The sequence below is a fragment of the Salminus brasiliensis genome, chromosome 5, assembly GCF_030463535.1.
Source record: "Salminus brasiliensis chromosome 5, fSalBra1.hap2, whole genome shotgun sequence".
NCBI lineage: Eukaryota > Metazoa > Chordata > Actinopteri > Characiformes > Bryconidae > Salminus > Salminus brasiliensis.
The window spans coordinates 39,484,124-39,505,371 of NC_132882.1; the positions used below are offsets into that span (position 1 = coordinate 39,484,124).

General features: G+C 40.5%; 1 protein-coding gene across 11 annotated transcripts in view; it reads left to right on the plus strand.

Moving 5' to 3' along the window:
• Nucleotides 1-21,248, plus strand: part of LOC140556416 (sickle tail protein homolog) — a 161,314-nt gene that overhangs the window by 119,139 nt on the left and 20,927 nt on the right. For 10 of the 11 annotated variants that reach the window (XM_072680321.1, XM_072680322.1, XM_072680316.1 and 7 more), the window contains 5 exons: nucleotides 3,662-3,860; nucleotides 6,316-6,409; nucleotides 15,575-16,308; nucleotides 20,385-20,495; nucleotides 20,807-20,856. In XM_072680321.1, the coding sequence (XP_072536422.1) occupies nucleotides 3,662-3,860; nucleotides 6,316-6,409; nucleotides 15,575-16,308; nucleotides 20,385-20,495; nucleotides 20,807-20,856 (1,188 nt within the window). The remainder of the gene's footprint in view (nucleotides 1-3,661; nucleotides 3,861-6,315; nucleotides 6,410-15,574; nucleotides 16,309-20,384; nucleotides 20,496-20,806; nucleotides 20,857-21,248) is intronic. The other variant, XM_072680320.1, reaches the window with a different exon arrangement.

The window sequence follows — 21,248 nt, forward strand, 5'->3', positions numbered from 1 at the left end:
GTTGCTGTTGCAGTGTGCACAGTCTTGGTTTACTAAAACATTTAGATTAAAAAGCTTATTTTTCGACTTGTCATGTGTTTTGGCATTACAAATGGAAACATTAGGAATGTATTATGATACCTTAATCATATTTGTATCAGCTGATTCATACTGTACCCAGTTGGGCCTGATGTAAAAATGTGGCTGCTCCAGTTGCTGCTGTTAAATTTCAGACTGAGATGCGGACACTATGGCTGGTTAATGTTGCTTTCCCATCAAGAGCCGGAGCCCGAGAGAGCACAATTGGCCATGCTCTGTCTGGGTGGGTGGATGGCACTCTCTCCCCTCATCACTCTCATTCAGATGCTGGATCTGCACCTAATTTTAACCTTAACCTAACCATTTACGTTCAACTTAGAGAGTTCAGTTGTGTTTCATACACATTTAATTGAATGTTAGCTGAATGTTAGGTTAGTATATTTTTTGAACCACTTTGGTTTCAAAAAGAACCCTATTTCTAAAGGAGATGTTAGTGTGAAGAACCTTGGCCTACTGAAACCTCATACATCTGTTCTTTATATATGGTTCTTTCTGGAACCAATAATAGGTCTTCCATGGCATTTCTTAAATTACCTTTTGTAGTACCTTTATTCTGGGAGAAAGGGCCAATTGTTTAGCTAGACCACAAGAGACCACTTTTGAACTTTTCCGTGCATTGTCTTTCTGTAAGGATGACTACTTTAAACTTTAAATCTCTTCCCAGTGAGGCCTGTTGTAAATCGGTTGTTTTGCATTGGACCATTCTTCCTGACAGAGTTCCGAGGTTGGCTGTGCTGGACATTTGTTTCTTATTTGTAGTGACAGCGGGAACACAGACTCACAGTTCCAGTGCATTGTATGAATCCCAGAAAGGATATCCGCCGCTGCAGTGTGCTGATACAGTTAGCATGGGTTTATGGCTGAGAACAAAAACAAAAACATGGTAGCCTGTGATGTTGCTCATATCTTATGATACTCTTCTTTGAACCTTTTCTATTGTTTTCTGTACAGAATATCAGCTCAGATTTTCCTCTGGCCTCATGTCAGTTTACTGATTTGAGTTGATAAAGCTGAGTAAAAGCAGATTTACATACTGCAGGTTATGATTATATCTAAAGTTTAAAGGCAGCCATGGTTCAAGGATTCAGCTTGCCAGACACTGCAGAACACTTTCGTTGTATTATCATATGATGTGATATTACTTCATTCGCTACAACTGTGTTTTCCAAAAAAAAAAGAAGAACCCTTGGCTAACAAAAAAAATATTGTAGACTTGTGTCAAGCCTGTAAACATTTGCTACTTTCGCATTTGAAAGCCTCATTGCTCAATTAAGATTTTTGCTTAGAGTAAGCAAGCCCCATCTCTCTTTAAGACTTTGAAATAGCCCACTTGTGTATGTCCAAAACAATAAACGGCATGTGAATGAAGCATGTGCATCATAAAAACTAAAATGCACAGGGCAGGGTATCTTTCATGGTTGGAAAACAGTACCCTAATGCATCCTGTGAGTCAAACTGTGAATTTTACAGACAAATAGTGAAATAGTGGCATGCAGAGGTTTGGGCACCGTTGGTAAAAATGTAGAACATTTCCAAAAGGCATGAAGTTAGAGAAGTTTTCAGCATTTAAGCTCTCAGATAAATTTTACCATGGTCTCAGACTCTAATTGGCTTGTTTAGGGCAATGGCTAGTTCAGTAATCATTAAGAAGGGCCAGGTGATGCTTTATGAATACTTCTCAAACCGAAACCAGCTTCCGAAACTTTGGAGTTCCACAATTTTGTAATGTTGTCCGAAAACATAGTTTCGAATTTTCACTGCCCTGTAACAATCCCACAATGCAACATAATATATATAATGTACAAACAATGTACTCTAAAGGAACATGTTTTAGAACAAAATAGCAGAATTCCATGAAAAGCATATCTCTCCAACTGTTAAGCATGGGGTGAAACAATAATGCCTTGGGCTTGTGTTGCAGCCAGTGAGACGGGGAACGTTTTACTGATAGTAGAAAGAATAGACTCAAATAAATACTAGCAAGTTCTGGAAGCAAACAATACTCATTCTGTAAAAAAAAAAGTTGAAGATGAAAATTTGATGGATTCTACAGCAGGATCATTGTCCTAAATAGTCAGAATCCATAATGGACCACCCTGAGGCACAAGCAGAAGGTTTTGCCATGGCCCTCACAGTTTTGCAACCTAAACTTCACTGAAAGTCTGTGGATAGACTTCAAAGACCAGAGCAGCAAGGCGGCCCAAAAACCTTACAAGCCAAGAAGGCTTTTGTAAGGAAGAACTGTCTTCAGAGAAGTTCCTGCTTGGCGAGTAGACTGAGTTTGTTTGTCTGTGTGTGGGAAAGAAGAAATAGAGATGACCGAGAGAGAAATAGAGAAAATGTGTATGTTATATCATAGCTGCCCCACCCAGCTTAAAGTAATTCCACAGCTAGTGTCTTAAATATCACTCAAACATATACACATCCAGACACACACTTTTCGCTCTTTCTGGCCACACCAACCTACCACCCAGCCACAGAACCTGTTTTTTCTCTGTTGAGGGATCTACATGTTAGCACCTGGGGTGCTCAGCACACATGGCAGTACTCTGTAGATACTGTTTCACTGTTTACTAAGCTGTGAAGAATATATAGAGAATTAAGTTGTGTTTACAGTATCATTCTTTTTTTACCCCATTTTTGTATTTAAAAAATGGAAACAGTTGAAGGTGCACCTGTTAATAAACACTTGTTAACCCTATTGATACTAAATATGAGCAAACTTTATAAATGTAGGCAGTCTGCTTATTTTTTTTTAACTGTTCATGCATTTAGGTATTCTATATTGGCTGTCACATAAACAATGTTGTTTGTTTTTGATAAAGATGTCTGACTTTCTTAACTAGTGGATCTTTAGGAAATGCTATTGGTGTTTGCCTGGTTTACACAATACATACTACAATAGGCATCTAGACATAATTCAGATATATCACACAGATTCCAAGTCCAATTTCTGCCAGAAAATAAAAGCTCAACATTGCCGTGACAATTGGTTCCACTGAATACAGACGCAAATCTTTGGCAATGGATGAAGTCGTGATAGAGATAATTTGCTTTCAAACAAGTAACGGCCAAGATATACCTAACTCGTAACAGGTGAAGCGAATTACAAACTCTATTGCAACATTTATTACCAAGAATTTGAGTTTTCAATTGTTGTAAACTATGATAAATACTTGTGTTGGTTACCAACATCTACTAAAGTTAGCCTTGTCAGCCCTTGTTGTCTGTACAGTATATGGATCTCCGTAAACAAATATGTCACACAGATTCAAAGTTCAACTTCTGTGAGGAAATCAAAACTCAATGAAAGCCTGCTGTCTTGGGGTTGTTTACATTGCTGTGACGATATCACTGTCAATCACTGTGTGGTTTGAAACATCCACTCAGTCTTGCTCAGGCAGAGCAGACTAGTTTTTCTAGCTCTAACTGTGTTCCAATTGTGGTTTAGAATAGAGGTTAGTTAATTAGTCAGCTTTTTTAAAAGATAGATGAATTAGTAAATCAATAGATTATTGTATACTGAGACACATACTAACAGCAACCTTCTCTCTCTCTCTCTCTCTCTCTCTCTCTCTCTCAGGTGTATTGTATCTACAGTATGGTGATGATATGAAGCAGATTCGGATGCCTAACGAGATCACGAGTGCAGATACAGTTCGAGCTCTGTTCGTCAGTGCCTTTCCCCAGCAGCTCAGCATGAAAATGCTCGAGTCCCCTAGCACGGCCATTTACGTCAAAGATGACATGAGGAACATGTACTACGAGCTCAGCGATGTCAGGTACGCTGCATTGTGTGTGCATGTTAGGGGTTTAGCAGTTCACATACATTTTTCAATTCAATTTACAATTTTAACGTCTTACTTCTAATTATTTAATTTATTTAACAATTGACAGTTGACCTTTCCTTGCTCATTCTCACAACGGCAGACTGCGGGACAAAATTAGATACGAAATGTAAGCAAAAAGTTCTTCATGTGGCTACAGCAGACAACAAATATGGACAGAGCATAAACAGGTTACAAATAGATAAATTAATAGTAATAGTAAGGGTTGAAAGAAACTGGAATGTCAGATTTGCTTGACAAGTACTGGTGCGGCATTGCAAGGTATGGCAGCAGTATAAAAGGGTTCTTAATACAGTGTAACCAGTGTGGCATGCTTGCAAATAATCAAGTAACATTGTGTTTGCCATCTTATCAAACTCTTGCACACACTGGACAGCATGTTTCTAAAAAGAACTGTAAGAAAATTGCTTGTAATAGAAAAAAGCATGAAGTTAAAATCATAGCCAGGTCAAAATGAATGCTTGTTGCCGCATGTAAAACAGCTGGAGGTCCTATTTTGTTAATTACAAAATAAAGCATTGTATTATTATATTCCTACTAGTTTTTGTGTGTGGCAACACCCTCAGAGTTCATCTGACTAACGGGCAGCCTTCCTTCTCCCTCATCCTGTCCAACATCCTGTTAATATAACATGCACAAGAAGTCATAGGTCAGAGTGCACTTCCTGTTCCATGTCCTGTTCTTGAAGAGTGTAGGTCATCAGTTCTGGGGGGTGAAGATGGAAAGAGGTCTAGCTACACTACTTTTAATGAATGCATTCAGTTATTTTAAATTACACCCACTGCTGACACAGATGTGCAAATGCACACATACAGCTTGACTAGTCCCTGGAGAGATTTTTTGCCAGTACATTAGGACTCTCTGGAGCAGATAAACATGAATCTAGTGGCACCATGCCTAATACCAGGCATGGGCTAGAGGGTATGAAGACCCCCAGCATTGAGTTGTGGAGCAGGGGAACGGTGTTTTCTGGATTGATGGTGCTCTGCCCAATACTTTCATGAGGTGGGGTGGTGATCATCCAACGTCCTGACCTCACTCTGACCTAACACTCTTGTCTTGTGAACTTTTGTGTTTGTATGTGTGTGTGTGTATATACAGTATATATATTTACACAAACAAACACACAGCTTCATACAAACACACATATTTAGTGTGTTTCACTGTGTCTCCAGGCTGGCAACTGTTGTTCTATTGCTCCAGTTAGTAAATGCCCTCTCAACACACAATCTCACTCCCAGACTCCAGTCCCTCATTTTTATTACCCAAATGCCTACTTGATGGCCATGTGCAGCTTCTGAGGGCCTTAATAAAGTATACTATTTACTCCATTTTAAAAGTACTCCAGTAAAAAGTAACAGTCCATCAGAGTATGTCCCTGTTTTTACAGTGGGCATTTCTTTCATCGTCTGGGTTCTCATGTTGTGTGTTTTCCAATTTTCTCTTGTGCTTTTGTCTGTCTAGATTTGCTCTTTTAATTAGCTTGGCCTTTTGCAATCTGTTGGTTGCTAGGCTAGTAAAAGTGAGCTTGTTCACACATGCACACACATACACACATGCACACACACATTACTTTGTATTCCTGACTTTGTGGGGGTATTTCCATTTCCTTCTCTTTGATTGTGACTAGAACCCAGTCCTAACCCTTACCCTACCATACCTTTTAAACCTTACTTTCCACAAGAGCACAAGCCTGGTGTTTCTATAAAATCTAAATATTCATATTTTTATCATCCAGTGTCCCCATATAGAGCTAAATACAGGGTCAAAGTTCCATGCCTAGTAAAGAAGTTGATGACCCGCCTCTCCGGTTGCCACAGTAATGTAAGCTGAACTTTGAGACGCTCTTGCTTTTCCTTTTATGAGCTCTATAATACTGGATTGCAGTTGCATAGTCACATGACTCGAACTAGCCGTGCCATATCAGTCTCACACAGCTAAATACACAAACATGCGTCATCTATTTTAAACCTGGCTCATACACACACCTTCTGATCATTAGTTTATGCGAGACAGGCAGAGTATATTTGGCTATTATACTCTGTTAGATCCAGTTAGTTGTTGGTCAGTAAAGGAATCAGGAAGACCTGTGAAGACTTTTCATAGTAGTTACTGAATAATACATTGCAGTTACTGAAGAATTAAGTCTAGGGGGCTAACCCATGGATTTAGCTTCAGAAGCAGAGTTTAACATCTTACCATTGGACGGAAGCGAAACTTCATTCTTCAGCAGGCACTCTCCTCTTACTCGGGTTGACCTGCCTTTCCCACTGGTGCACCCGGCCGTGGCCGAGCTCAGGGGGCGGCAGTATGACCACCGTGCTCGCCCCCGCTCAGACGGCGATCTCTGGAGTGCGTATCTGACTGATTGGGATCTGTCCCTTCATAGGAGTATCACAGACCAGGCTTGCCTCAAGGTGTACCACAAGGACCCAGCACATGCCTTCAGCCATGGAGCCAGGCCCAGCAACGGAGATGCCAGGGTGAGTATTCGTCTCCTCCATTTGGAAAAAGAAAGGCTGAGTGGAGAGGGTCAGTTGTTGGTCATTGGTCTGTCATTTGCTGAATGTGTATTTAGATGATGGCTATGCCTGGTTCTGAGCTTGCCACAGTGTTTCCATTTAGAATCTTACGGCTGAGTTTCATCTGCTGTAAGAAAAAACTGTGTTTTCTAAAGTATAAACATATAGGGCAAGGGAAAGTCTTTTTAAATTTGTTATCTATGTTGTCATGATCACATGATTGTCAGTCGTGCTCTTTTGGATTCCTGATCATGGATGGCTGTGGCATGACTAGGGATAAAACTGGTGATCTCCCAATTTCAGGGTCAATCCCTAATCCAACACATTTTATTTAGGTAATAAAAGCCTTCATGGGCTTCTGAGTCAATTTTGTTGGATCTAAACTCCCCGGTATAGTAGATCTCCAGGACCAGGATTGAGCATCCCTTACTTAGACGGTTGGCTTAGTATGATTTGGAGTTGGAGATGGAGGTCTGTTTAGCTTATGGCTAGATCTAGAGTACATGATTGTCTTAATTCTGAGTCTATTATAGTGTGTGATTGTGAGAAACAAAATTAGAATTGGGATGATATGTTAAATATGCTATTTCTATGTTTTTTACATCTTTCTTCTTGTATGATTGACATTCACCGCAGCATTATGACTGTGGTTACTTCCACAGTAATTGGCTGAAATAAGTATGAAATAAGTGGGTGACCTAAATAAATCCCCTTAGACACCCCCAACCCTTGCAGGCCCTGTTTTTGCTCTTTTGTGTTAAAAGTCCATTTATCAAGCTCCTCAGTCTTTTCGTAAGGCCTTTGTCGGCTGAGCGTAATTTCAGGGGGATTGGCACAGACCTTGGTCTGGGGGGGTGTCCGAATAGAAGTCAAAGGGCTTTCTTCTGCTCCATTCTTCCCTGTAATCCTCCTCATTCTCCCACCGTGTTTGTCCAGCATGGATATAACTGAAATATAGAATGCTTCCCAGCGTGTATATGTGTGTGCATGAGCCCAAATCCACCTGGGTCCCCGTGCCCCCCCCAACAAAAAAAAAACATTTTGTGCCCCCTAATCCCCCAGTCTGGCTTGGACCAGCTCGTTGCACTAATAGGCGTTTGATTAGACCTTCACACTCGCCAGCGGGAACTACAAAGGAATGGTTGCACTAGAGATGGAAGTAGAATGGTAAATGTGGCTCATTGCAGTGCTATGTCACTTTGAACTAACAGTTATGTGGTGATATTGAAATTAGAGAAAGTTGAGAAGCAACTTCTTTGTGTTGTGTGTATGTAAAATCTGTTGCTGAGAGGATTAAAGTATTGGGTGAAGACTGATAGTCTTGTGACGTTACAGCCAATTAGGCAAGACAGGAGATAGAGAGAGCATGACTGTAATTTGCTTCAGTGCCCTACGAGGATACTGTCTATGTTAACAGTGTTAGCAGTTTTTTCAGAATCAGTTGAGGTAATGTTGGTGTAATAGCTTGGCATTGGAGCTACAAGTTTGAACCTGGGTCTTACTAAACTTCCATCTAAAACTCATAAACATGACAGTGCGAGGCTCCTGTTATCAGTGAATAGCTTTTACAGCTTGCTTAAGAGTAACTCTTAAGGTGGTAAAAATAAGATCTGGTTTTAAATTGCATTGTTTGTCATTTTACTGTATTTGTGTAACCCTACACTGTTGGATGAAAATGTACTGCTCAGCTATATTTTTGTTGCCCAAGATACAAACACTGTGAATATACCTTCAAAGGTACAACATGGTCCTTTTTTGTACCACCAACTGTGTATCAAGGTCCACTACAATCACTTTTCCAGGAGAAAAGTGCATATTTGTTTCCTTTTTATAATCTAAATAATAGCCCACAATTAAAAAAGAACTACTTTAGGTTCCATAAAGAACCATTTTTGTAAAACCTTCCTAGTAGTCCAAGAGAACACAACAGGCCTCACAACAGGTGGGTAGGATGGCCCGCTCCTTATTTAAGCACAATTCTAGCCAGCTCAGCTAACAGAACTGGCATTAGTGTTCTCCTCCAAGCTTGCTCCGCTGTCCAGTGACATTGCATTAGGGGCAGAAAAGAAGTGTTTTTTGCAGCTTGGAAAAAGCACATACTAGTTTTCACCCTCTTAGCGATGGTATTGTCATGTGATAGCTGGGGTCCTTGCTAGAGGGCTGGAATTGGAAATTACTAAATAGCGCAAGAGTCTTAAGAAATTAATCTCTTAAAATTCATATCACACCAGTGACCAAATACAGCACACACACACACTAGCTCCCTTTGACGATTGTAGGCTCTGCAACATTTATTTGCATGCACAAACTTTCAGCTAGAACCCTGCATGTGGTGAATGGTAGTCCTGTTTTGAATGTGTGGGTTTGTGTGTCAGTCAGTTCACGGGTCAGGTCCTTCATCAAACTCAGAACAGACGATGACCACTGTCCTTCTTTCATCTGCCAATGGCATTGCTGGATACGTTACACAAGGGGGCCCTAAGTAATCCGTTTGTCACATGATCCACACTCCAGTCATGCTTCACAGAGGAAGCGCTCAGTATTAACACGTTCCATATGATGTTCAAAAATAGAAGTTAGTGTGAGAAGAGAATGAAAAGACTTTGAAGGCCATTGGGTTGTGTATTTATTATTGTGTAGTGATAATACTCTTGATTTTATATTGGTTTCCTCATTGTTGTTGTTTTCCTCACTTGAAACATTGTACTCCCATACATACCAACACAGTGTGACTATAGACTAAAGATACTGTTACATTCAGAGATTCAAGAAGTCACTGCTGGTTTAGTCTAAAAAATGGCTGATGGATGGTATACACACACAAACACTCAACCCCCCTTTCAGGGAAATCAGGCATGAAGATTTTCAGACAGGCTTAATGAGCAAATCAAATTAGCTATGCACCTGTTCAAACATGTTGGCTGTGTGTGTGTCTGTGTTCGTTCTCATACATTTTCAGGGCTGAAATACTTTATAGAGAATAGGAGTAAAAGCATAAACCATCTGCAATGTTGGGGCTAACGGTTAGACTTAGAAATCACATGCTGATGCTTACAATTACAGATGAGCCAAATTATTATGACCACAGCAGCTCACTCTACAAGATTTCTGTAATTGGTATCTGACATTGAGACATAAGCAGCAGATCCTGTAAGTCATGTAATATCTTTTAAAATAAAGGTGCCTCAGAGGGTTTAAGATGTTCTTCAAACGCTCAAATATCTCTATAACAAAAATGGTTCTTAATGTAATCAGAAGTGGTTCTTCTATAGCATTGCTCAAATATCTCCTTGAAGCATCTTTATCTTTAATAGTACAGATGCTATAGCCTTTAATGGGAAGGCTCATCAGTGAGCCCCCCTTTCTTTAGGCAACTAAATCAAAGAGTTGTTTAGAACCAGTAATTGGTAATCTGAACCTAACTTTAGGTCTTTAAATTAAATTGAATTTGGCAACATACAGGTTGTCGAGATTCCTGAAGACCTTATAAAGGTTATGGATTTCTTTTAGTCTAGCAAAGGTTACAAAGCCATTTGTGCGATTCTAGGGCTCCATTGAACTACAGCCATAGCCATACTGTCCAAGTGGACAAAGATGGATATTTTAAGAAGTAGTCCATTCTCCTAGAGGTGGACACCATCCCACAATTTATTTCAAGAGCAAGACAAATCTTTCAGGAAATGACAAAGAGCCCAAGAACATCATCTAAGGCCTCTCTTGCCTAAGGTCAGGTGTTTATGAAGCAACCTTCAGAATAGCATTGGACAAGAATGGATTTCATGACCGAATAGCATGGCAGAAACTTGCTAACCAAGAACAATATAAATGTCTGTCTTAAGTTGATACAGGCTTTGCTATGTCTGGCGAAAACCTAACACTGCTTTTCTGTGGAGGAACCTAATACCAACAGTGATGGTATTGTGCTGCATCAGGACCTGGACGCCTTACCACCATTGAGGGAACTCTGCTCTGTATCAGAAAACTGTTCAAGAGAATGTCAGGTCATCTGTGTTGAGCAGAAGCTGATGTGCATTTGGGTCATACGACGACACAATGATCCAAGAATGCACTCCTATGAAGAATAGTATAAACTGCTCAGATCCAGGTGTGCAAAGCTTGTAGAGACGTATCCAAGAAGCCTTAGCAGCTTCCATCTTGCCACTTTGCTATAAAGGTCTGATTTATGAAGTGCTGTAGAGATTGCTGCAATTGCTGCCAAAGGGATTTCTGCAAAGTACTGAATAAATGGTCTGAATACTTTTATAAATGAGAGATTTCAGTTTATGAATACTAATTTAATTTTCAATGCTCCACAAAACCATGTTTTCATGTCATAGGTGTTTTATAAAGAAACACATAGTGAGAGAGAAATGGAGGGGAGAGAGGCAAAGACAGGCTTTAGGATTAAGGTTAGAAGCAGGGTGTTTCTTAACAGTGGCCTATAAAATACACTCCCTGCTCACACAGCTTACTATTATTAACTCATTAGAAAAACTGTGATAGACGTGTGGGTGTGTGGGTCTCATACTGTCAGCCAGTAGGTGTAAATTAGTGTGCAGGGGTTGTGTGTGCACTAGGGTATTTCTGGAGTGTGTTTGTGGAATAGTGACTTGTTTAATACATATGAAATATATACTCACCCACACAAACACACTCAATCACTCAACTTACGAAGGCTTAGACAGTCTTAGATTTTCCTAGAGTGAACGTATTAGCTCTTTCTTTTGCCATCATGCATTTGTTTATTTTATTGTTTATTGGGGTATTTTACATTTTAATTTTAAAAAGGACTGAAAGGTTTACTGCACTGCATGTTGTTCAGTTATGAGTGCTTTCATTTTTGTGGGTGTTTGTGCGTGTTCTGGATGTGGATCTAAATCATGGTTGTTGTCCATCTTGGACGAACACCGTTTGGACAGAGTGTGCTTTCTGTAGCATACAGCGTATTCGACCGGGTATAGGTTTTATTAGCAACTTTTTAATTATACAAGGTACTTAAGTACGGGTCTGTGCTTATCTCACTCTGTGTAAGAACCCACACAGGCACACCCATCATTTTCACAGGCAGCGTTATTTCCTCAAATCTCCTCAGGTCAAATGAATTGTGCCTTGCTAAAAATGGAACCAAGCTTGAATAAAGCCACAGTTTCCAGAGATCCATAGTTTGTGCTGCCTTGCAAATTGAACTAGACAGGGGCTGGACCTGAAACCCGCTCACCAGAAAGTTAGCAAACATTAGCTAACTAGCCATCCGTGGACAGTGAAAACACAATAACGTGATGCAAGCGAGAACACAGTGCTGCACACTCAGTCAAAGCAAAAAGGGTGCAACTGCTGTGGTTGACAAGCAGTGAGGTGATCTCTTTGTGGAGCTGTGCTTAGTTTGGAGCCAAATTAGTAAATAGCAACCTGGCTTACACAGCTACCATAAGTGATTGTAAAGCTTGCACTGTTCAGTAATACCACTCACAGTTGATTGTGGAATATTTAAGAGGGAAGACTTGGGAAGGAAGATGCCACCAACTGGCTTGTTTTAGTGGTGGCATCCTATTACAGTACCACGCTGGAATTCAGCAAGCTCTTTAGAACGTCCCATTCTTTTACAAGTGTTTGTAAAGGGACGCTGCATGGCTATGTACTTGATTTGATTCACCTGTAAATCCCATCGAGAAATTCAGCTTTGACCCAGAGTTTAAAGTAATATAAGCATAATCCGACCATAGAAACACACACCGCTTCAGAGGTCTGTTGTATAGCAAATAAATGTAGACTTCAAGTGGTAGTCGATGTTGTAAAAGGCAGAGACGCTTCTTCACGTTGAAGTGATCTGAAAGCCAACAGCATTTTTGAACTGAACTGACTGAACTGCTGGCTCTCACCTGGGCTGGGTGTGGCGCACTGTCTGACTCAGCCATGGATAATGCCCCAATTGTGAGAGAATAAAAGAAAGAAGAGCGGGCACAATGGACGACCAGCAGCCTGACCTTTCAGAGAACATTGTGAAGCGCTTTCAGTGAGCAGTCAGTGCAACAACAAGTTTTGGGTCAACAGGAGTTTTGTTTGTTTTTGTCGGCCTCTTTCTGCATGGTGCTTCATGCATGGTTTCATTTGACTTCTGGCATGGATTGCAGGCAATGTGCAGCTTCTGGTTGGACAGCAGAAGATTTCTGTTGTTTATTTTTGATATTTGTGTATGTGATTTTTGGTATGGAGTATAATTTGGAGTGTGAAGAACCACCACATAATTTTTTTTATCTTGTAATACCATCTCAAAATAACAATGCAGTATGCGTTATTACCTGGGGGGGGGTGGCAAATGCAATGTTCAGTTTGCTTGCAGGGTGACAAAGTGAACACTGCACAGTTTTAAACCCATCATTCAATAAATGTTGAACCGTCATTCAGACAATTAAAAATGTTAAATTGCTCTGAATCAGGAGAGAGAAGCTTGTTAGCAGCATAACAGTTTACCCACCACAGAGCAACTTCAGGTCTGGCTGACAGAAAGGTCACTAATAAATGTATATAATATCATATTATCATGACTCTGAAGCGACTTGACTGATCTAGCGATGAAAGCGCGTTGAAAGCATAGAACGCTGATGTTTTTTCCTCATGGATCTGTCGCTGCGCTTTGTTTAACTAGCTCAGCCACAGCTCCACCAAGTATCAGACAGCCCAGTACAGCTGCTCTTGACTAACTTGAGAATAAAAACTTGTGTCTGAAAGAGAAAAGTCAAGCGATTGGTGTTGGGAATAACAGAAAGGTGAAATGAGCCCGGTTCTGGATTGGCGGCTGGCTATTAAGGTTTGGATATGTTAGCTAATTTGCATGCTAAACACTGCAGCACAAACTGTGTTCCAGCTAACTCCAGCTCAAATCACACATTTACATACGGTATTATCATTATACCATTCAAGCCCAAATTGTGAAATTAAACTGTGCTCTAAAAGTGTGTTCTCTGTGGTGGATGTGTACATAGACCGGAAATAGATAACTAAAACATGTCATTTGACTGGGGCTGCCTATATGTTTGCATACGCCTGTGAATTAAACATTCCCACAAAAGTGGTAGATTATAAGAATATTCGATCATAGCTGACCATAATGTTCTCTAGCTGTTTTCAAGAAAATATATTGAGCTAGTAAATTGATAATTGTTCTCATGTCTGTTACTAAGCAACTAGCGATGCGGACAGAGTTGTCATACATGAACACAACAGAGATGTGGGTGAAGGAAGGAAAAAACTATAGTGTATCACTTTAAATACCAGAACATAGACACACCAGGTTTCACTCCAGGCCAGTTTCACTCTACTGCATTCAGATTGTGCTCCAGTGGCGACATTGTTATTCCTGTTGATCCTCATTGCTGAGCTGACAGGAAGGAACTTCTATCGTGTCTCTAAAGTTCTGTCCTTAGGCATTCTGCCGCGAGCAAAAATCTCCATGTTTTCTCTCCAGTCAGATACCCATAGGCCTTAAATTTTAAGGCGACAAAAAATCTCATAAGTGACATAATCCTTTAGATTATCAAAATCAACCGTGTTAGTTAAACAGCCTCGCTCTAAAACAATAGCATGGTAATATTGGGAATCCGATCAGTGTGCATAAGAAGTGGCTGCTGCTTATATAGTTCAGCCGTTCAGCTGTAATGAGCAGTTGGTCAGTGTCAGCTTGGCAGTGTCTAAGAGCGGTGTTAAGTCTGTGGAACCTCGACATGTACCCGTTTTTAATCAAATGTCAATATATTGCTCAGGCTCTAACACACACACATCTACTTTCTAATTCACCGAATCCTCTTTCTGAGGTGCATTAATGTGATGAGTCTCAGGACTGCATCGATGGCGAAGTCAGTGTTGGCCTTTCACTTGTGCTGCCTTTGCCCGGATTGTAGGTGTTGTGAACTTAGCCTGTACAGTGTGTCACAGACATTTTTTTGTATGCTTTGTTAGCTGATTAGGTACTGCCAGTTGTCTGCCAAGATGATTGTTGCAGCACTGTATTAAAAGTACTCAATAAATAAAAACCTATGAAAGGCTAATGAGGTTAATGTAGCATACTGGTTAGCATCTGCATGCCTATATGACTGCACAAAATATAAATGCACATAAGATACTTGAGGTCATGTACATTCACAGTGTTTTTTCCACTTTGTTTGTGCCTAACAAAGCTACCCATGGTAGTATCACTGTAGCAGAGCCACCTGTGGCTTTAGAAATTGTACTTTAGTTCAGAACTTAGAGTGGGATTGCTAGTGAAAGAGATACACTGGTGCTTGTGTTGCACAGTGTTTCCCTGCTATTATGTCATAAGATTCCAGAGGATTTTCTGTAGCCATGAGTAATACTGTGGATAAGGAAACTGAGAAATGAGCTATGAATGCGTTAAGATCTAGCCCAGAGTTAATGTACAGCAATGGGCAGTCGAATTAAAACTAAGTCACATTTTAAATAGAGTTGCATATGTGGTTTCTGACACAGTTTGAAATGTTAAAATGCATAGCTAAACAAAAAGTTTTCTTGAAGCCTGTACTTTGCCTATGTCTGTTTTCACAGGCAAGAGACACGCTGAAGATACATTCAACATTCATTGAAGATTATTAAACTGTGAATTCCATCAATTGAAAAACATGTCTTTATGGTTGAGGTGTAAACAAACCTAGATAAAGACTTTGATTCCTTTACAGTTATTGTCATAGGTACCAGGTGTTACGAGATCTGCAACGGAAAATATAAAACAAAACTGGAGTAGTCGTTCCCATCTTGGATCAATGGCCTGTGGACACCACTGTTATGCTGTTGGGAGGCATATAATGCCCTTTTGGACATTACTCAGATTGCATCCTTTGCCCATGAGGATCGTTTTGCACTCTGCTAAAACTGGTGTGCTCACTTATTTATATGTGCAGCAAATTCTGTAATATGGTGACATCCCTCTGCCGAGTTAATTCGAAATCATGGGTGGTCATAATATTCTGATATGACTGGGATAATTGAGGGTTTACATAAGGAGAAGGAAGATTTGGGGTGTGGTCCATCTCCCGAAATTAAGTTTAAGTATGGTCGCGTCCGGTCCTTTTTTTTCCTTCATTTTTAAACATTTTCTCCCTTTCCTTCCTTCAGATGCACAGAGAGGGGATGTATGCAGCCCCGACACTGATGCGGCAGCACTCTCTGGGTCCCCCTCCGCCCCATGCCATGCAGGGTCCCATGTCGCCCCCTACCCCTCACTCCATGCCTCCGTCACCTTCGCGAATCCCCTTCGGTCCTCGTGTCTCTGGGGGAGCCACCACCATGCCCAGAGAGAGGGGAGGACACAACCTGGCCACACCCACCCGCTCTGCCTCGCCCTGCCCCAGCGCCATACTGGAGCGGCGTGATGTGAAACCGGATGAAGACGTGGCCGCAAAGAGCATGTCACTGCCTGCACGCAGTGAAGGACTTTATGCTGACCCCTACTTGTTGCAACACTCAGACATGGTGGACCACGCCTATCACCGTGGCCCCGTCCGCCCCTACGGCCCTCCGGGGACGCCCATAGAGCCAGCAGAGCATCACTCACTGTTCCGACAGAAAAGCAGGAAGTATGCAGACAGCCAGCTGCCCACGCTGGGCTCCAAGACTCCGCCCCCTTCACCACACAGGATGGGCGAAATGAGAGTGATGGACATCCATACCAGCCAATCGCAAGCCTCTACTGCCCTGGAAAGGTCCTCACCTGTCCGGCAGTCTTTCAGGAAGGAAGCACCCGTCACAATGGATATGGTGGTGAAGGGCAGGGGCACCATGGCATCCCCAGTAACCCCTGACCTTCAGGGTCACTGTCCTCTGGTCCCATCTGCTGACCCTCAGACACGGTAAGTCAGCTGTTGGGCAGAAAACGCAAGGAATGAAGGAATGGCCATCACTAACCACGCATCCAAAACACACACATCTATAACACACCCACCATGCACTTATACATACTAACTCTGAATCCATTGCATAACTCAGTATGTTTCTTCACTGCATCATGATGTACCAACATTGCTAACTGCATCCCAGATACGTATGTAGCTTTGTATTTCATTCTGTCCGAGTAACATCTTTAGCTGTTTGCCAGACTTTCCCAGATGTGAATGGAAATATTTCAGTATAGAAGGATGTAAACAAAGCCATTGGCTGTTATTTGAGATGGTTAAAAAAAACTTACTTACTGTGGTGGTAATAGAAACTAGAAAATAGAAAGTGTCACAGTGACTATTAAACATTCTTTGGAAACTATTTTGCCTTAACCACGTCCTCCATGTACCCCTCCATCTTAAATGGATTTTAAAAAATATCACAGTTTAGGCTAAAACCTAATCTCAGACCTATCATTTAACATTATATCAGGCATCAGGTTGTGTATTCATACCCATTTTGTGTAGTAGCTTTCTGTATGGTAGCTTTTAGCTACATAAAACGCTTTGGATGTCTGGTTTCAATCACCTCTACTGTGAGCAATTCTGACTAAGGTTTTCTTAGAATGCCACATTTTTGCATTTTACTTAGACTACTCTGAATTACTTTATTTACACCATAACAGGTTAGGTATGCACACGGTTTGAAATGTATTTGGTTTTCACCTTTAATACAGTGTTTAACAGTCATAATAATAGCACAGTGAGTTGAATCCATAGTTTTATTCATTTTACAATTCAAACTCATTATTTTTACATAAGATATTGGCACAGTAACTTTATACGTCCTGATTAGTCCTTAATAGGCGTGGGCAAGCATGCCAAGGCCAAGACAAAGCTCCCTAGCAGCATGAGAAAGAACCACTGATGGGAACCAAGACCTAAAAGTAGAAATTGCCTGAAAGAAAGAAAATTCCGCCCCAAAAATTACAAGAATAAAGTTTAAGCAGAAGCAGTAAAAATGAACATCTTTGCAACCAATCAGTAATGGTTAAATATATCTAAGATTAATAAAAATAAATAGAAATATCTGAGGATGTTTAAAAGTTTAGCTTTTATTTCCTGATATTTACAACTAGGTGTTTTAAACAACTTAAAACTTGGCACCTGTGGGCTCCTAGGGGCTCAACAGTCTAAAGTCTAAAGTAAATTAATTAGAGCCATTACAAGTAGTGGGCAGTCAGTATGGCAATTTGAAAAGAAAGAAAGCACAACCAGAACAACAATACAGAGGTCATACCAGAACGTTGTTGCTGTCAAGTGAAAAACAAGCATCTCCAAAATAGTGACTTTACAGGAGATGGCAAAAAAATCTTAACTTTGAATAGAATTTAATGTAAAATAAGCATTTATTCCAAGTAATTTAGAGTATTTCTATTAATCTACTCATGCAGAATTATTTACACAGGGGACAGAGCAGCTTCAGGGTTTAAGTGATGGAAAAAAAGTTAAACGACAAAAATGAAGATTTGGACAGGAGTGATATGCAGACCACTCATGAGCAGTGAAACTTGAAAGGCTAGATTGGGATATGTAAAGAAATGAGATAACAGGGCATAACAGTTTTAAGAGCGAAGGTTTATGGCCCAGCGTGACCAAGATTAACCTCTGCCAAAGTGTGGAGAAAGAAAAGTTCTGTTCATGATTCAAAACATACAAGTCCATCAATTACAGTGGATGTAGTGTTGTGGCTTGGATTTGCTTGGCTCCTTGTAGATCATATTTATGGATGATTTTAGCAAGACTGTACAGTCATTCTGTCTACCAGATTACAAATATATGCCTCTAATCAGGAGAAACTTCCCCATGCAGTAAGACAATGACTCGAAACACACTGGCAACACAACAAAGAACTTTATCAAGATAGAAAAGTTAAATAGTTTAGACTGCCTAGGTCAGTCACCAGACCTTAATACATTTGAGCATTCACTTCACCTCCTGAGAAGAAGGAAAGCTCCTAAAACAAAATTACAACTCAGAAAAGGTATGGAAAAAGCATCACAAAAGAAGACTGCTACAGTTTGATGAAATTAGTGGTGTTTTAAGACTACCTGCTCCTATATTTTTGTTGACCTAAAATATGTGCCACTAAAGGTGCCATGTTCCGTTTAAACCATTTATATTATATTACTTATTACCTATGACTGTCTACACCTGTTGCTCAGTGCTGTAGTTGAAAGTCCTACCCTGTGCTTCCACTCTCAGGCCATCTTCCTATATAGGTGTACAGTTACACACAGAAGCCCATCTGTTGTCATGCATAATTTGTTAGCCTCCCGCTGTCACATTCACCATTTGTGACCACAGGACCACTGTTGACCAGCTTAACTGCTAGGTTTAGAGTGGTCCACCACCTAAAAATAATCTACACAGAGCAGCTCTGCTGGTTGGAAACTGACCATCGGTGAAGGCCTAGATAAGCGTCTAACTGTACACCAGCAAGGTAGAGCTATGAGTCTTCAAAATAGAGGTGTTTCTTTTCGCAGTGTCTTAGAAGAACCACTTCTGGTTCCATAAAGAACCTTTCAATGGATAGTTTCTGGGAGGCTGACTCAGATTAAGGCACAGTGGTTAGGACCACCTGAGAAGCTTAATGCTGTCAGCCTAACTGTCCAAAGAGGGCATTGGTAGAAAAGGGTATTACGCATGGTCTGCTGAGATGCTCGACAGGGCGAAACCAGCTTAGTACCGTTCCTGCTCCCAACTCTAGCTGAAATAGGCTTTACACAATGAGATGTGAAATGTTGGCCGACAGCTGATTGTATTGTCATTAGCATTTGCCGCAACCTTCCTGCGCTCATTTTGCACAAAAAAGACGCTTCCAGGATTTTTAGGAAACTCCAGCAGCTATTCTGCCACTACTTTTGGTTAGTTGACTTGGTTTCATTTGCAAGATTTGAAAGCACATGCGGTTTGTTAATTGCGTCTTAGCATTATCCCTCCTGCATTCGAGATAAAGCAGCTCTGCTTATGGAAAACCTCAAACTCTGCACATTTTCAAATACAAACATTAAGGCTAGAGTTGGAGCTAATTTACCCTTGATACCAGTTTGAATGTTCCCAGAAATAGTGCCTTGTATCAGTTTGCTAATAATATAAAGCACTGTTTAACTATAAACTACTGCAGACAATGTGGCACCAAAGTCACAGAAGGTTTGTCCTTTTAAGTTCTAAAATGCATTATAAATTCAATCTTTTTTTATAGTTAATTTTATTTATTTATGACTGAAATGTTAACTTAAAAAAACTTTCAAGACGTTAAGCAGTTTATTGATTAATAAAAATGTGTAGGATTAACATTAACATAAATCCATATAGCGTACTCAGTGGCACAACCGTTTGACATCACACGAAATCCATTTGCAGGTGTGTCATTATTTAAATTGGCTTAATTCAAAGGAAGTTACACATCAGCTAGAGTAGTAAACATCTAGCCAACATCAGCAAGATTAGTTCAGCTAGAAGAGTAACATCAGCTAGAGTAGTTAACATCTAGCCAACATTAGCAAGAGTAGTTCAGCTAGAAGAGTAACATCAGCCAGAGTAGTTGGCAAATAGTTAACACCAGCTAGAAAAGTTAACATCTGAATAAATTCAGCTAGATTGACTAACTTATAGTTAACATCAGCTAGAATAGTTAACATCTAGATAACTTTAGCTAGAGCAGTTAACATCTAGATAACATCAGCTGGAGTAGTTAACATCTAGCTAACATAAGCTAGAGCAGTTGACATCAGGACTTTAGCTAGAGTACTTAACATGGCCTTTTTTGGGCAAACCAAATATTGAAAGCTAAAAAAACATTGAACTTCATGATGTGACCCAACGTTTCCGAGGCGTGTTGGTGTGAAATAAACTTTACTTCATTATCAGCAGTTTTAAATACCCTAAAATCAGCAGCAAATTCTTTATAACAGTTGGGCCCTAACATGCACACAGACACACACACACACAGTCAGATTAGTGAGCATGTGTTTGGTGTCTCTGTGCAGAGAGAGAATGAAGGCTATGGAGGAGCAGCTGGCCAGTCTGACTGGCCTCGTGCAGCATGCTCTCCTAAAGGGCCCCAGCATTAACGGCTGCAGCAACAAAGAGCAGGACAGGTAAGCAGGGCAGGCTGGGTGGTGTAGTTTACAAGCCCCGGCCTGTGTCCTCTAGGGAACAACATTCAGCACTGAGTGAGTGGATTACATTACATAACCACTAACTGTCAGCATGCACTGACTGCTCACTGCTAACTCTTCATAAATTACTTTTTGAATGCTAGCTAACACTTCTGCTAATGTTTCTCCCACTGCTGTTTTGTTTTTGTGATCTGTGTGCTGTTGGTTTGGTGTGTGTGTGTGAGAGAGAGATTGAGAGAGAAAGACAGAGAGAATGTATGTGTGATTCGATGTGTATCCTGTTATTTCAGTGACCGGTCAGTAAAGTCAGGGTCACCAGTTCACAGCACATCCAGTGCAGGTGAGATATCTCTCTCTTTCTTTCTTTCTTTCTTTCTTTCTTTCTTTCTTTCTTTCGTTCTTTTGCTCTTTCTTTCTTTCTTTCTTTCTTTCTTTTTGTTTCTTTCTTTATTTTGTTCTTTCTTTTTGCATATTTCTTGCATCACAAAATCTGATTTCTCAGAAATGAACCATTTAGAAATACAGTGTACCATGTGTTCTCCCAGTCCTTACTCACCACACACACAGTGTAAGTTACCAAAAAATCAACATGCCCGCACAGATACACTTTCACTCTCACACAAATATGTGCTGCTACAAGCATTTCTGTACCTCATGAGCTGACTCCAGTAAGGGCCTCAGTGTTTAAGGTAATTGCTCCAGCCTTGCCATGATACCTGATCATACCAATTA